The sequence below is a fragment of the Branchiostoma lanceolatum genome, chromosome 4 (genome assembly GCF_035083965.1).
Source record: "Branchiostoma lanceolatum isolate klBraLanc5 chromosome 4, klBraLanc5.hap2, whole genome shotgun sequence".
Taxonomy (NCBI): Eukaryota; Metazoa; Chordata; class Leptocardii; order Amphioxiformes; family Branchiostomatidae; genus Branchiostoma; species Branchiostoma lanceolatum.
Window position 1 is genome coordinate 28,048,046 of NC_089725.1, and position 13,879 is coordinate 28,061,924.

Here is a 13,879-nt window from a genome sequence, read left to right on the forward strand (position 1 = left end):
TTCCTCCAACCCGCGCTCTGATTGGTGGAGAGGGGCGTTTCCGTTGACCTTTGTCCTTGGCTCACCTGATGTGAAGCAGTCTGTGCGCAGGAAAAGGTTTCGGGACATGTTTTGTTTCGTTTCTGTCCTTCAGACGCCGATTTGGGGAGAAATGTGCGAGTTGGAGGGTTCCTAACGCTGCTGAGATTTGAAGGGATCTGTGGGACGGGTCGGAAAGATGCCGTTCGGCGTGGAAGTGGATAAAAAGACGCTTGCGGCGGTGGGGGTGGGCGTGTTGGTGGGCGCAGGGTCGGCCATGGTTTTCTCCTACCTCGCCAGGATGAGAACCAACCCCCCGCACGCCTTACGCGAGCGGCCCGCCACCGTCAGGGACCTGGCCATGCTGCAGGACACCGTGGAGAAGCTGAAGGAGGAGGTGGTGGGGCTGCGGGACAGACTGGCGTCTTCATCGTCGGGAGGGAGGCGGAGGCGCGCCCGAGAGAACTCCGGCTACGCCTCGGTGACGAGCGCGTCCGAGTACATGTCCGTGACAAGTGGGGATGATGAGGATGATGATGGAGGGTGCGTGTACTATCTCACCACTTCACTTCCAGTCCAACTGTACTAACCACATGTTATACACCTCAAGGGTACTTAGGGAACTCCACAGCCACGCAAAATGTGTTGGTTGTTTGACAGAGCGTTCATATCTCCTCTCGGCAAACGGATGATATAAATTCATAAGATGAAATATGGAGATTCACCTAGTAACATAGCTAGAAGTTTAACAATTGGATAAACATTATCTAGAAGTCGTTTTCATCACCCCCTTTTATAAGGTGTGTACGTGTGTGCAGTGACATGTATTGTGAGTAATAATACTAATATAAATGAATGAATGAATTATACTAATTTATAGTGTCAAATGTGAAGCCCCAGAGAAATAAACAAGACCTATCTGGGCATTGTTATGCAAATCAAACAATGGCCAAGAAGAGCTGTTTAAAAGGCAGGGTCCTTCACCTTTGAACCTGCACATGCGTACTCGTGAACAACCTCATGAACAACCTCATTGTTCCTGTTATACCTTTATCACAGCTTATGACCTAAACATTGTTTTCTCTTTCGCTTCTACTTTGTATTCGAAAAACTGATTAGCCCAGAAAACAAGAAGTTAGGGAAATCTAAAAAGTTTCAGTGTTCATCGCCTAGCTTCCACAGTACAGGGCCAGAAGCCAGAAGAGACTGTCTCTGTTTTGTTGCACGCAGACTGTTAGAGGAAACGGCAGCCTTGACTAGGGTGTTCTATGCCATAAAGAGGACCAGTAGTAAGGGCCTGAGGTAGGCAGATCTAGATTAGGGGACAGCTTGACAAATGGCTTTTTTTAAAGACTAAGTCAACAACACATGACTCCAAGCCTTAAACTTAATCAAGAAGTCTCCCAGAAGCTATTAGACAACTACCGTAAACTGCAGAATATATGCAGCATCTGTAATGAAAAGGCTCTGGAAAAAAGAGTGATATTACTGTAAAACATCTCATTGCAAAAAAATCTAGACTTTCTCACAGTTGCACTTTTGCATCAGCTTCCGTGAGTGTTATCCATGAAGTCAAGTTTCTACAGTCTGGTAGGAAATGATATGCAGACTTTTGTTTAATACAGTCTCTCTGAAAGGCCAAGCAGCATAGATATAGACAAAATATCATCTTTTTGGACCAAATTCAGCAGAACCTTATGCACACAAGTTGGTACTATAGACTTTAACCTTCTCCCTGCCGTTGGGTCATCCAAGCATCAAATTTGCATTGATTACAGCACAAATCAGCAGTAGAGAGGTTAAAGTTCCCAATTTGTCTGAACTGAGTCATAGGGTTGTCTGACTTGCTGCAGAATCTGTGGAGCAAGCTTTTAAATCTGACTCATTCCGTAACCGAGGCTCCCTTTGAACACCAATGAGTCTGTGTGACACAAATTCTGACCAATCAGCATGCAGCATATGGCACAGCCAATCTGGGGAATCAGACCTGGCCTGTGTTTCATTTGCTAATCAGGCTGTACGGCTTTGCCTGTGCTGGGCTGTTCAGAATAGTCAATGTGAGAAAACTGTGTGTTGTGCGTCTGTGTTCAGCAATGGGGAATGCCATCAACAGTGCGTTTTCGCAGGCTATGCGGTGAGTCATAGGTTCCAAACTGATGTTTTGGTGCCATACTGTCTGTAGTATTTTTTTGTACACCGTGTAACTCATTGATTAGAGGGGGAAAAGGCCACTATTGATGTGTCCCAGATGAGTTCTTCCATTCAATATGTGATGGTGAACTGGAGTATGGCCAGCTGGGTAGTCAGCAAAATTGCATGTGCACTTTTGGGGCTTTGTTGCAAACCTGTACAGGATCAGCAACATGGCAATGTCTACTAGTTTCAGCTATTCTCCATATACATATAGAGTTATACCTCTTGATCCATGTGTAGGAGTTACATGTTAGAATACCTTTGGAAATGGTAATGTTGTTTGTAAGGTTCATCTTCTGGAATTTCTTTTTTAGGTTTGCTAGATGTTAAACTTCCCTATTTCTGATGCATCTGTATCTGTATGTGAGTGATCCAGTATACCGGTTCCAGCATGAAACCAAATATGTCTCCATATGGCAACTGATCAAATGACTTGACACACCTTGGCCCTACATTTCTAGCTCCCAAGTGTTGTTAAAAGATATCTCATGAAGCGGTCTCTAAATTACATTGTATAATTTCATTCCAAATTAGTTCTTGTAGGAAGTATGCTTCCTTTTTCTCTACAAACCTGGATTCTTGGTTTAAACAGTAAACTTTCAGTCGTTACTGTCTACTGTGTTATCCTACCAACAAGGCTGCCATCTTATATTCTTCACCTTTCATGACCGCTATTTGCAGGCACATGACCCCATTTGACACCTTTCCTGGGTACATTATTCCATCTGATATCCTTAACCTTTCACCTTTTTCCCAGTAATGTACATGACCCCATTTGACACCTTTGACCTTTCACCTTCCCCTGGCACATGACCCCATTTGACACCTCTGATCTTTCACTTTCCCCAGGTACATGACCTCTTTTGACCCCTCTGACCTTTCACCTTCCCCAGGTATATGACCCCGCCTGATACCGACGCGACTGATGCTGTTGCGGTGACGTTTGACAAGGGCGCGCTGCAGCTGTCAGAGCTGGAGGCCAGCCTGGTGCGCGTCGACACCCTCCACAATGGCAGCCTGCAGAACAAGGAGGAGGCCTACACCATGCTGGTGCAGCTCAAGGAGAAGGTACGCAAAATCACCAGTGTCAGAGGAAAGGTAGACTTAAGTACATTTAGATGTTTCTTGGTCACAATTGCTTTGAAAAAATCTGAATTTGCCAAAGACAAAATCACTACATTATATAGTTCTTTATTCACTTATTTTCTGAAGCTTATATCCCAGCAGGAGAAGCATTCTTGCACTGTTTCATCAGATTGAGAATCTCTTAAGGATTGCATCCATGATGTTAATGTTGTGTGACCATATGGGAGGAATAACAGTGTTAACAACTTAAACAAGCGGACTGTTTCAGACTTTCCATTGAACCAAGGGTTGAACTCAGTCACAATCAACCACTTTTCAGCACCAAGGTCAGGAACAAGAAGCATCTCAAAATTGCCTTTTTTGGCAGAAGCTCCCTGCAACTGTTGTAAAAGGCTTTCTCTTGGTACTGATTGGCACTGATTGAGCTCATTCTTACATTATGAAGCAGTGGATCACATACCAGAACCATGCAAAGTGGAGACAATGAGATCTGATGGGTTTAGGATCCACTTGCCCTTTGATGCGTGTGTTGTCATGCATTCAAAGAAGCGTCTGGAAGTATTTTGCTATTCTGTACCTGTCCATGCTGTCTGTTTAGATGAAGTTTTGTGTTAGTTGGCCCTGTGTCTGGGATTAGTGTAATACTGTGTGCTATAACATTGATTCCCAGCACCTGATCAAGTATATAACCTATTCTACATCTACTGTAACAAAGATGAAATTGCTAAGTGCTTTAAAAGCTACCATTGTTGTATAGTTTTTCAAAAATTGCCAGATTGTATTCACCATAGCAATACATATAATAGCAACAAAAGTCACAGCAATTCAATTTCTTGGTTCATGGATTTGAAAATAAACTGCTAAACTAGAAGACAAGTACAGTCAGATGTGATTCTTGCACTTTTGGAGAGTGAATATAGTAAGATTTGAGATTTCCTCCCAGCTGTCTGTTTTCACATTGTGCTCTTGCTAGGATTTCCATACTTACACTGTAGAAATGTCTGAGACCCAAGGAAACTGTTTGGCATTACCTAATAACCCATTCGCTACTACTGCAGCTTGTTATTGAGGTCCTAGTCATTGGTTATTGTTGCTGTTATTGGGCTAAGTCCCCAGGGTGTTCAGGGAATAGATGTGATGTTTTATTTTTAATAATTCTTATTTTTAGTTATCTTTCTGGCCAATTTAGGTCAATTTGACTTATCATGTCTTATATTAGAATTTTTGATGTTTTGACAGAATAGAATGGGGATAATTAGTGGGCTTCCAAATGTAACAATTGTACCTTGAATCCAGTAAGATTATTTGAAATATTCTGAAGCAAAGTTGAACTGTAATTTCCAACACAGAAATTTCCACAGTTCACCTTTTCTTCAGAGTGATTTCTATCATTGGCAAATACAATGTATGCGGGCGAATAAAAAGCTGATTGTGCAATATACAAAGTGGGGGCTACAGGTAGTTGCCAGAGGCACAAAAAGTGGTCACATCATACAATCACCGGTACCACTGTACACCTCTCTTTTTACGCGTAGCCCATGAAGAACTTTTGCTGGTGATTCCGAAAACCAAAGGGAATTAGGAATTTAATCTTTACAGCCTTCCCTTAAAGGTTTTCCGTATGTGTTCTGCAGCACAGTGGCAGTGCTGAAGTTCTGTGGAGACTCTCGCGGTCCATGATGGCCAAGTTTGACGGGGAAGAAGACCCACAGAAAAGACAGGATCTCTGTTTCCAAGGTGAAGTTTGCCTGAGCTTAGAGCAAATTCAGAAAAAAATGGCTGTTTTCTGTGATCAAATCAGCAAGTTTATTTTGAACAACCTTGCCCTATATGTTGCCTTTCATATACCCAAAGGAGGAAAGGCCTTTCTTTTGCAGCACAAATTTGAATACCAAGTGCTACCTCAAAACGATGTCTCTAGGGAATGCATTCATGTAGGGTTTTAAATTATTTTCAGCAATCCATATAGGCATTGATAAAAATTAGGTATCAAAACACATATATAGAAATGAAAATAGCATACTGATAGAACAATCCATTCTATTGTGAATACATGTAGGTCCCAAAACCTGTTTTGTCTACTTGTTTTGCCATATTTGTGCAGCAATGCATGTACTACTCCAACATTGATTCCTGGTCCGTTGTTGTTCCTGTATTTCAGCCAAAGGTCTGGCTGAGGTAGCCTTGGCTGTTGATGCAAACAGTGCCGATGCTCATAAATGGTAGGTCAGCTTTTCTTTGCATGTTCTTTTGGTTGCTTGTATCTTAGAATCTGCTAAGCCTTCTCATTGTGTAAAACATAGAAGTAAACTAGTTGGTAGTACTAGGGGCATTGTTGTAATAATGTATAGTCCCATTTCAGAATCTATTGCAAGCTTTCAAGTCTGACTCGTTCCGTAACCGAAGCTCCCTTTGAACACCAGTGAATCTGTGTGACCCATCATTCTGACCAATCAGCATGCAGCATACGGCACAGCCAACCTGGGGAATCAGACCTGGCCTGTGTTTCATTTGCTAATCAGGCTGTACGGCTTTGCCTGTGCTGGCCTGTTCAGAATAGTCGATCTGAGAAGGCTGTTCAGCAATGGGGAATCACATCTGAACACTATTTACAAAATGGTTCAGTGTTTTTTATTCAGTAACAATCTTGCAGGCAACAAGACCCGAACGTGGTCCTTATTGCAGAGGAGAATGTACATGCAGAAATATTCGTAGGGATTTAACTTTGCGGTTGGGAGAAAATGGAGTGTCCACATTGGTTTTGAGTTCGCGTTTGAAACAATAGTAGTGCTACGATCACCTCAATGGAACAGCTTTTTGCGTTGGTTCTAAATTCGCTGTAAAGAGTTCACCTCGAAAACCGCAAACAAACAGCCACCACAAACATTTCTGCATTTACAGTATACAGTATTGACCACATGAAAACAATGACTTGTTACACTCCACAAAATGTTATCTATCAACACTGCATGAACACTATCACAAAACTGCAATTACCCGGCTACAGAGGTCGTGGTAGACCAAAGAAATCCTGGATTGAGTGTGTTAAGAAGGACATTACAGAATGCGGCCTCACCAACGTGGACCCGCTGGACAGAGCCGCATTGGAGGCGCTGTGTGAAGACTTGGCTGACTGCTGCCAACCCCTGCGTCAGGGAACCCTGCAGCAGTATAATCTAATACTGGATACTACTACTACTACTACTGATGAGCTGTCATTCTGTCCTTGCTGTCCTGTTGTTGTTCAGGTTTGCCATCGCTGTGGGGTCCTGCAGTGAGTTCCTGTCAGTACAGGACAAGATCAAGGACGGGTACAAGTTCAAGGTGAATGCAGGAATGAACTTGTAGTGCATTTGCTGAATATTTGGCTGATAATCTATCATGTATTGGCTGTGCATGTTACACTGTCTTTAGGTAGGCAGTCACAGAGCATCTGGCTTTGTCATCACTATATACTTAGGTAGAATTGTGTGCAGTCATCATGAATCTGCTAATGTAATACAATGCTAAACTTTCTTCCAACACCAAGGTATTCACGGATCAAATTTTCAACGACCACTGTCGCCTTCAGGATCAATGATGAAAATTTGATCCGTGAATACCTGAGTGTTTGAAGAAAGTTTAGCATTGTATCATGATTACTGCCAACAAAGATGAGCTTCCATGAGATTCTGCTAATGTATTGACCAGCCAGCCAACCAACTCAATGGATCATCGCAACTGTCCAAACTAAAGCAATAAGTGAATGATACAATAATGATTATTTAACAATTATTAAGAGCTGAGAAATTTGGAATTGACTCATAGACTTTCCTCTCCAGGAACACATCGAGAGAGCGCTGGAGCTGCGACCCACGGACGCCACGGTTCATCATCTGTTAGGGAGGTGGTGTTACGAGGTAAACATTTCCTGTTGCCATGGTTTCCTACCATTCTCTGTCTCTCTTTGAAGTTGTATTCTGATGTTTAGAGTGATATCAGGTCATGTTCCTGACTTTAAATAACAAATTTTCTGAATGTGTTTTTATGATTTTCTGAATTGCCCTTTGTAAATATGCCTTCGTACTCCCATCTTACCATAACATTTCATCAAGCGTAGACTTCTCTAGCTGTTGGATTCTGTCTATTTCTGTACTAATGCATCAGTTGATTTAAGGTAACACATTCTTTTGTTATTTCTCAGTTTACTTCAGTTTATTTGCAAATGGATTTTGTTATTTTGTAACGGGTGAAAAATCTCACGACACTTTTGTCTTTTCTGTTTGCCATGCCTTCTTATGTGTGACAGAAGGTAACGCAACCCAGAGGATACTTTGGGGTTTCTCAGAACACCAAATGGACTTTTTACTGCAAGACAAGTTTCGAATCTTAGATTCATTTAGTTTATGCTGCACATATTTGCAAGTTGATATTTTCATGATCAGATGCCAGCAAAACCCCAGAAGTACCCTCACCTTTTTGCACTCACACTACACCAGACAGAATCTGTTAAAGGCTAACCACGTTGTTGAATGAATAGTACATGGTAGAGATTTGTTAATGATATTTCTTTACATAAAGTAAAGCGCCTGTCAATAAGCTTTCAATCAGATCCATGATCCTTCTCAACTTGAAATGACCAGGAGCACGACCTTTGACCCATTGGTGAGGTCAAACTTCCATTCAGGTCATGTGACATAGGCTCTGGATCATTCCAACTAAAGAAGGATCAGGGGGCAGATTGAAAGCTTGTTCATGTCGTTGGTATTAGCGCTTTACTTTGTGTAGGGAAATAGCGTATGAAATCTCTACAAGGTAAATTTCCGCCACCGATGAACTTTCAATTGAATATGATAAATACATGTACATTTATACCAATTATACGTGTACTGGTATTTAGATAGAACAGAGTTAACTTGTACCATATGGGCATAACACTTACATGTACTTTCTAACCCTGACATGATGGTATGATGGTGATTTGTGGGATGACGGTGTTTTCGTTCAGATCATCACATGAGGCAGCAGAGAGTTGAATTGTGTTACCCTTCCAGGTCACCATGTTGAGTTGGGTGGAGAGAAAAGTGGCGTCTGCACTGTTTGCTGCTCCGCCAAACTCCTCCGTGGACGAGGCATTGGAGCACTTTCTGGAGGTGGGCGGTGACAATTACCTGATTATGATAATCAAGGACACTCAGAGATGTAAAGAATATAGGCTGTGTAACCCAAACTCCAGCTGTCCGGGGCTGTAATGGCCCTTCTAGAGGCTGACCTGTTACGGGTGGCTGCTATAAGCACGATTTAATCAGGCTATAAAGAATACAGTGTATCATAAAGTCTTCAAATGCTATTTCCGAACACAAAGGTAAGCTTTTAGCCAGTCCTCTAAACCTTCTCAATTTGAAATGACCCAAAGCCTGTGTCACGTGACTTGAACAGAAGTGGAACGTCAGTAACTGGTCCTTTCAACTTGAGAACTTTGTGTATGGAAATAGTGCATCAAGTCTTTATAATGTTGATTACTGTCACAGATGAACTAACATTCATATATACAGTAGATGTAAAGTGAGGTAAGGTAAGGTATCATGCACATAGGGCTGCACGTCTCCTTCCTGTGTCTGTAGCAATTCTTGGCGATGTGTTATGTGAAGGGTGGGAATGTTTAGCTGTTAGCATATATTTGAAAGAAGATTTGACTTTATCGATATGTATGATCACAATTTGACAGTCTAATCGAAAGCTTGTTGGTGAGCGCTTTACTTTGAATACAGAAATAGCATATAAAATCTCTACAGCACTCAGTCTGGTAATCTGTTGTTTCTGAGTCATGATATCAACCATGCCACGTTGTAAACGTTTCCCCATTCTGTTATATTCATGTATGAAGATGACACCAGTGTTTTTTATACAGGCTGAGAGCCTAGAGCCAGGTTTCTACAAGGCAAACTCCCTCTACATTGCCAAGGTAGGTATTCACTGATACCAGCAATGTTTAGTCTCTTTCATTCACAAGCGTTTTTGTGAAAGTAGACTTTGTAACTAGAAATGTATAAAGATGTTAATGGTCATTGTTGGGATTATGGTAAGAAGCATTCTATAAAGATTATATAAGCACTGTAACTTATATATTACTTAAAAAACATTTTTCCATTGAAGATTTATGAAATATTTTCTTGCTCTTATTTCAGTGCTACATCCAGAATAGTGACTACTGCAATGCTACCTTGTGGTTAGAAAAGGCACTGCAGCAACCCATCAATGATGAGGAGGTACAAAACTTTTTATTTCCAACTGAGATTATGATAATGCTTCTTTGGTTTGGGAACAAAACAACTGAAATTTAATGGATTTTTATGATTTTTTGTTTATTTTGTGTGGCTCAAGAGGTTTTATACTGACCATACCTATCTGTCTTTTTTCCTCTCCTCCCTAGGACCGTACCACCCAGACAGAGGTGACAAAGCTGCTACAGAAATACAAGCCCTGGTAGCCCCGTCCCCCATCCTCTGCCATGGTATCTCCCACCCCTTCTTCTTCCACCTTCCTTTTCTTCTGCCATGGCAACACACACCCCCACACCCCCTCCTGCTACAGTAGCCTCCCCCCCCCCCCGTCATGTCATATCAGCTGGGCTGGACATGACCTTCACATGACCTTCTCATTCCTGTGGCTTGTGTAACTCCTGTAAAATGCCCCCCTCCCCACACACTCCCTTAGAGAATGTGCACACTTTATATAAGGTATGGAAATTGTATCCAGGGCACACAATCATTGAACCTGTGCAGCAACTGGAGTAGATTTGGTAAAAACTGTGACTGTAACAAATGACTGTTCTTGTAGCATCTATGTATAGAGTAAACATGTCACATTGAGGGGCAAAAAATCAATATCAAGATTTGGAGGACGAACATGCTGTTTCTTGCCATGAGTACAGGAGCTGTTACTATCTTCCAGACACATGGGGCAAAAGTTATTTGACATGAACTAGAACAGATAATTTCTTGTGATTGATTTCATTCTGATAAAGGAGTGCAGGAGTAACTGGAGCACAGTAGCACAAAAATGTAGTATTTTGTCTGTGTTGTGTGTTAAGTCATTTGCACAGTACAGGCAAATGTACCTGCAGAAATATTACTGAATAATGTTGTGTTTTACTCATGAGAAAAAAAATATCCAGATGATTATAGAGACTTAGATCTAGCACTTTTGATTAAGTGTGAATAAGAAAAGGCAGTGACTGAAATTGTTGCTTCTGAAATTTTAAATGATGCCACGTAACTTGTGTTTGAAAATTAAAGATCGTTGCCAAATTGTAACAAATATATTTAACTTGAAATGCAGTACCAGAGGTTATCTATCAACCAAATTGAATATTAGTGATGTGTTAAAATCTGAGTTGTACACATTCCAGTCTAGACCTTATTAGTGTGAAGTAGAGCTACAAACTGAGACACGTGTATATTCAGAGATGTTGTTGTACAAAGGTACATTGTTTTCAAACTGAACACCCAAAAGTACTTGCCATATTCAGTGTGTGTAAGATGAATAAAACGAAGTTGTTAAGGACGACATTAGTCTCTCCACTGTGTGATGTTTACCCCAGGTTCCTCCAGATACTGGTCATTTTCTACTGGAACAACATTCAAGATCTCAGACAAGATGTCATATAAGATATTGTCGCAATATCCTGGTGCAATCTGGCGCAGTCCAGTGAGATACCCGCTTCAAAGCCTCCAAAAAGGACCATAGAAAACATCGGAGGCAGAATTCTGGCTAAGATTCTCAGAACAGATTCCCAGAAATTTCCAGAATTCCGGCCCAGATTTACAGAATTCTGGCTCAGATTTACAGAATTCTGGGAGATTCTGGGAGATTCCCAGAATTCAGATTCCCAGAATTCTGCATAATTTTGCTAATCTCCAGGGGGTCATCAATGGGTGCTACGTATGCTTAACCTCATTTTTACCTAACATATTTGATATCAAGCCATATGGGTTTAAGATTACTGAAATTTGGCAGGTAGTCTCGAATTATACTGAAATTTCCAAATTAAACTGGAGGCTGTTATCCACATCTAGAACAAAATGAATTTTGAATGAAAATTTACAGGCTGGTAGAACCTGCCATGAGGATCATCAAAAATTCATTTGTGATGGGTAGATGGATAGGCGGGACCAGGCCACTTTGCGCACACTGCACAACACCTTGGAGGATCCTCACTACCCTCTACTTGATTTTGTGTCCAACCCAACGCAGAGCAACTACAATTAACCTGCGTCGGGCCGCGAACATAGCAGGTCCTCCCCTCACTAAGCAAAACTAAGCGACATGAACTATCTTTCATGCCGCGTGCATTGAAGTTACCGTCCAAGAACCATCTTTAGATGTTGCGAGTTTTTGTAGTTTCATGTTTTTGTCGGTATTCAGCATTTTTAATTGAAGACCTTGAACGTTCAATTTTAAATTGTATAGATTTTAATGTAGGTATAGCTTATATTGATTGCTGTTGATATTTTTCAAATGCTAATGTTTCCTCTGTATCCTGAGTGATTTTGCTGTAATTTTCAACAGATTTCATGTGACTTTGTCACATGCAAGTTGATACCAATAAAACTGAAAACGAAACTGGATGGATGCGTGCTTAAGCGGGTACCTCACTGTATTGCGGCGATTTGTGTTACTTTTATAATGACCTGGTAAATGCAAAATGTACCAGTATGATTAAAAAGACAATGAAACAAACAAAACGTACGAAGATTAGTTTTTTACCGATGAAATTCGATAAGCGCTCTGTCAAATCGCTCGGTTGCAGCGATGTCAACGTGCTGCAGGTCCAGTAAGATACCCGCTTTATCGAGGTGACTGACCTGCCTGTGGAATCATGATTAATGTGTTTGCGCCATCTCATGCACGCACCGGAGCTCACAAAACACGCCATAATCAATAAAGGTAATATCATATGTTGCGACTCTGTTGACGTTTTGGTCTGCGATATTTTTGTTAGCGTCAGTACGGGCGTATTTTTCAGAGCGATGACTATATATATATCCGTGATATTTACAGAAGGTGATAAAGAAAATATATCAACAAGCCGTAGTATGAATGATAACACCGCAGGCCAACATATCAACATTTAGATCAACTACTAAAGAAATCAAGTCCAACTCACACTTCTTGGTCTAGAAAATCAGCATCACAAAATTGCGTGGCCACATGCCCCACATGTTCAACCATTCGTTTCCTACATGCAATAAGCCAAAAAACCTTTTGTAAGTTAACAACAAACAAATCGTCCCTACAAAAGATAGTATTTATCAATCAATGTTTTGTCTAGAACTTTCTGAAGATATAGCAGTAGGTGCAAATGTTTATTTTGTTGCTGTTTCGTGCATCTAAGTAATATTCACCTGACAATGTGAAATACAATAAACTCTTGTAGAGATCTGCTGAAGAAAGCAGTAAGGAAGAAGAAAGAAGTATTTTTGTCTTCTCACTTTCAAAGCCGCCGACCGCCCCTTCATAAACAGATATTAATCTAAAAATGTATTCCCATGGGTCAGAGGTAAAGTCATGGCTGTTAACAAAACATGTGTACCTGTCTCTCTACCGTACATCTAACGTACATCACTGTTGACTGTCAGCCAGACGGCTACGTGACGAGACAGTCCATACACCTTGCTAGTCTCAATAACAGGCTCAAGCGACGGCCGGCGTTTTGATGTTGACGTGAGTGTGTGTGTGTGTGTGTGTGTGTGTGTATGCTTGTGTTTTGCTGTTTTTGTTTGTTTCTGTTTTGATAAACACGCAAAGTTTCATAGCAACACGTCTGGAGGTGAATGTTCTTGAAAACGGGACGCCTTAGAACACGAATGGCAACCAGGCAACGTAACGTAATCAACAAAACAGCAATGTACAAGCGACAGCCGCAGCTATAGGGCCTGCTGTCGGAGGCTAAAGCTTGTTGGCCATGGTCACGTCTTCTAATATTACGTAGCCTGATAGTAATATCTGATAACGGAAGAAACTGTTGACGTGGACCAATGGGAACCGTCCCGAATATCGGCTCATAACGGTTTGTGCCGGACACCCCGACAGAGTTTGTCGTTGTCACTTGTGTCTCACGGACCGTGTTCTTGTGAGAAGGTAGTCGAGCGGGCCGAGGGCTGACTACGCAACAAAACCTGACTGAGGTTTGGACAAAACTTGATCACTTACAGGTATGTCTCGTGATTTAGCAGACGGTAAGAAGTGTATGGTGTTCCCGTACCAAATAATCCGTATATTGCAATTCTCTGTAAACATTTTTCTGTTGTTTCTGGATGTTATGATTTTCTGACACCGCTGAGTAAACAAGTTATTCGTTAGACGTTAACTTTGTTCTTATGTAGGGATGTCAAATGTTCCCCAATCAAGAACCTCGGACAGTTGTATGGCATCTCGCGTGTGTCCCCCATTTGCATGTTGCGGTCAATTGCACATTATAGAAGGTGATAATGATAAGAGAAAACGCAGTCCCTGGGAATTCATATTTTTCGCTTGACTAATAGTATCCAAGGAGGATAGAATCTCCTTGCCTCAACTCCATAAAAAGCTAAGAAATTAC

The 13,879-nt window shown here is 41.4% G+C and overlaps 1 protein-coding gene across 2 annotated transcripts; it reads left to right on the top strand.

Moving 5' to 3' along the window:
• The first annotated feature begins 59 nt into the window (after positions 1-59).
• LOC136433828 (regulator of microtubule dynamics protein 2-like) lies at positions 60-10,845 on the top strand. Of its 2 annotated transcripts, none has more exons than XM_066426365.1 (10): positions 60-561; positions 3,105-3,279; positions 4,932-5,034; positions 5,459-5,519; positions 6,546-6,621; positions 7,119-7,196; positions 8,331-8,429; positions 9,188-9,241; positions 9,465-9,545; positions 9,710-10,845. In XM_066426365.1, exons 1-10 carry the CDS (start codon positions 218-220, stop codon positions 9,764-9,766), a joined length of 1,128 nt encoding a protein of 375 aa, XP_066282462.1. In that variant the 5' UTR covers positions 60-217; the 3' UTR covers positions 9,767-10,845. The 2 variants fall into 2 exon arrangements, with proteins under 2 accessions (XP_066282462.1, XP_066282464.1); XM_066426367.1 differs by lacking the exon at positions 60-561 and adding an exon at positions 1,764-2,152.
• Positions 10,846-13,879: the final 3,034 nt, after the last annotated feature.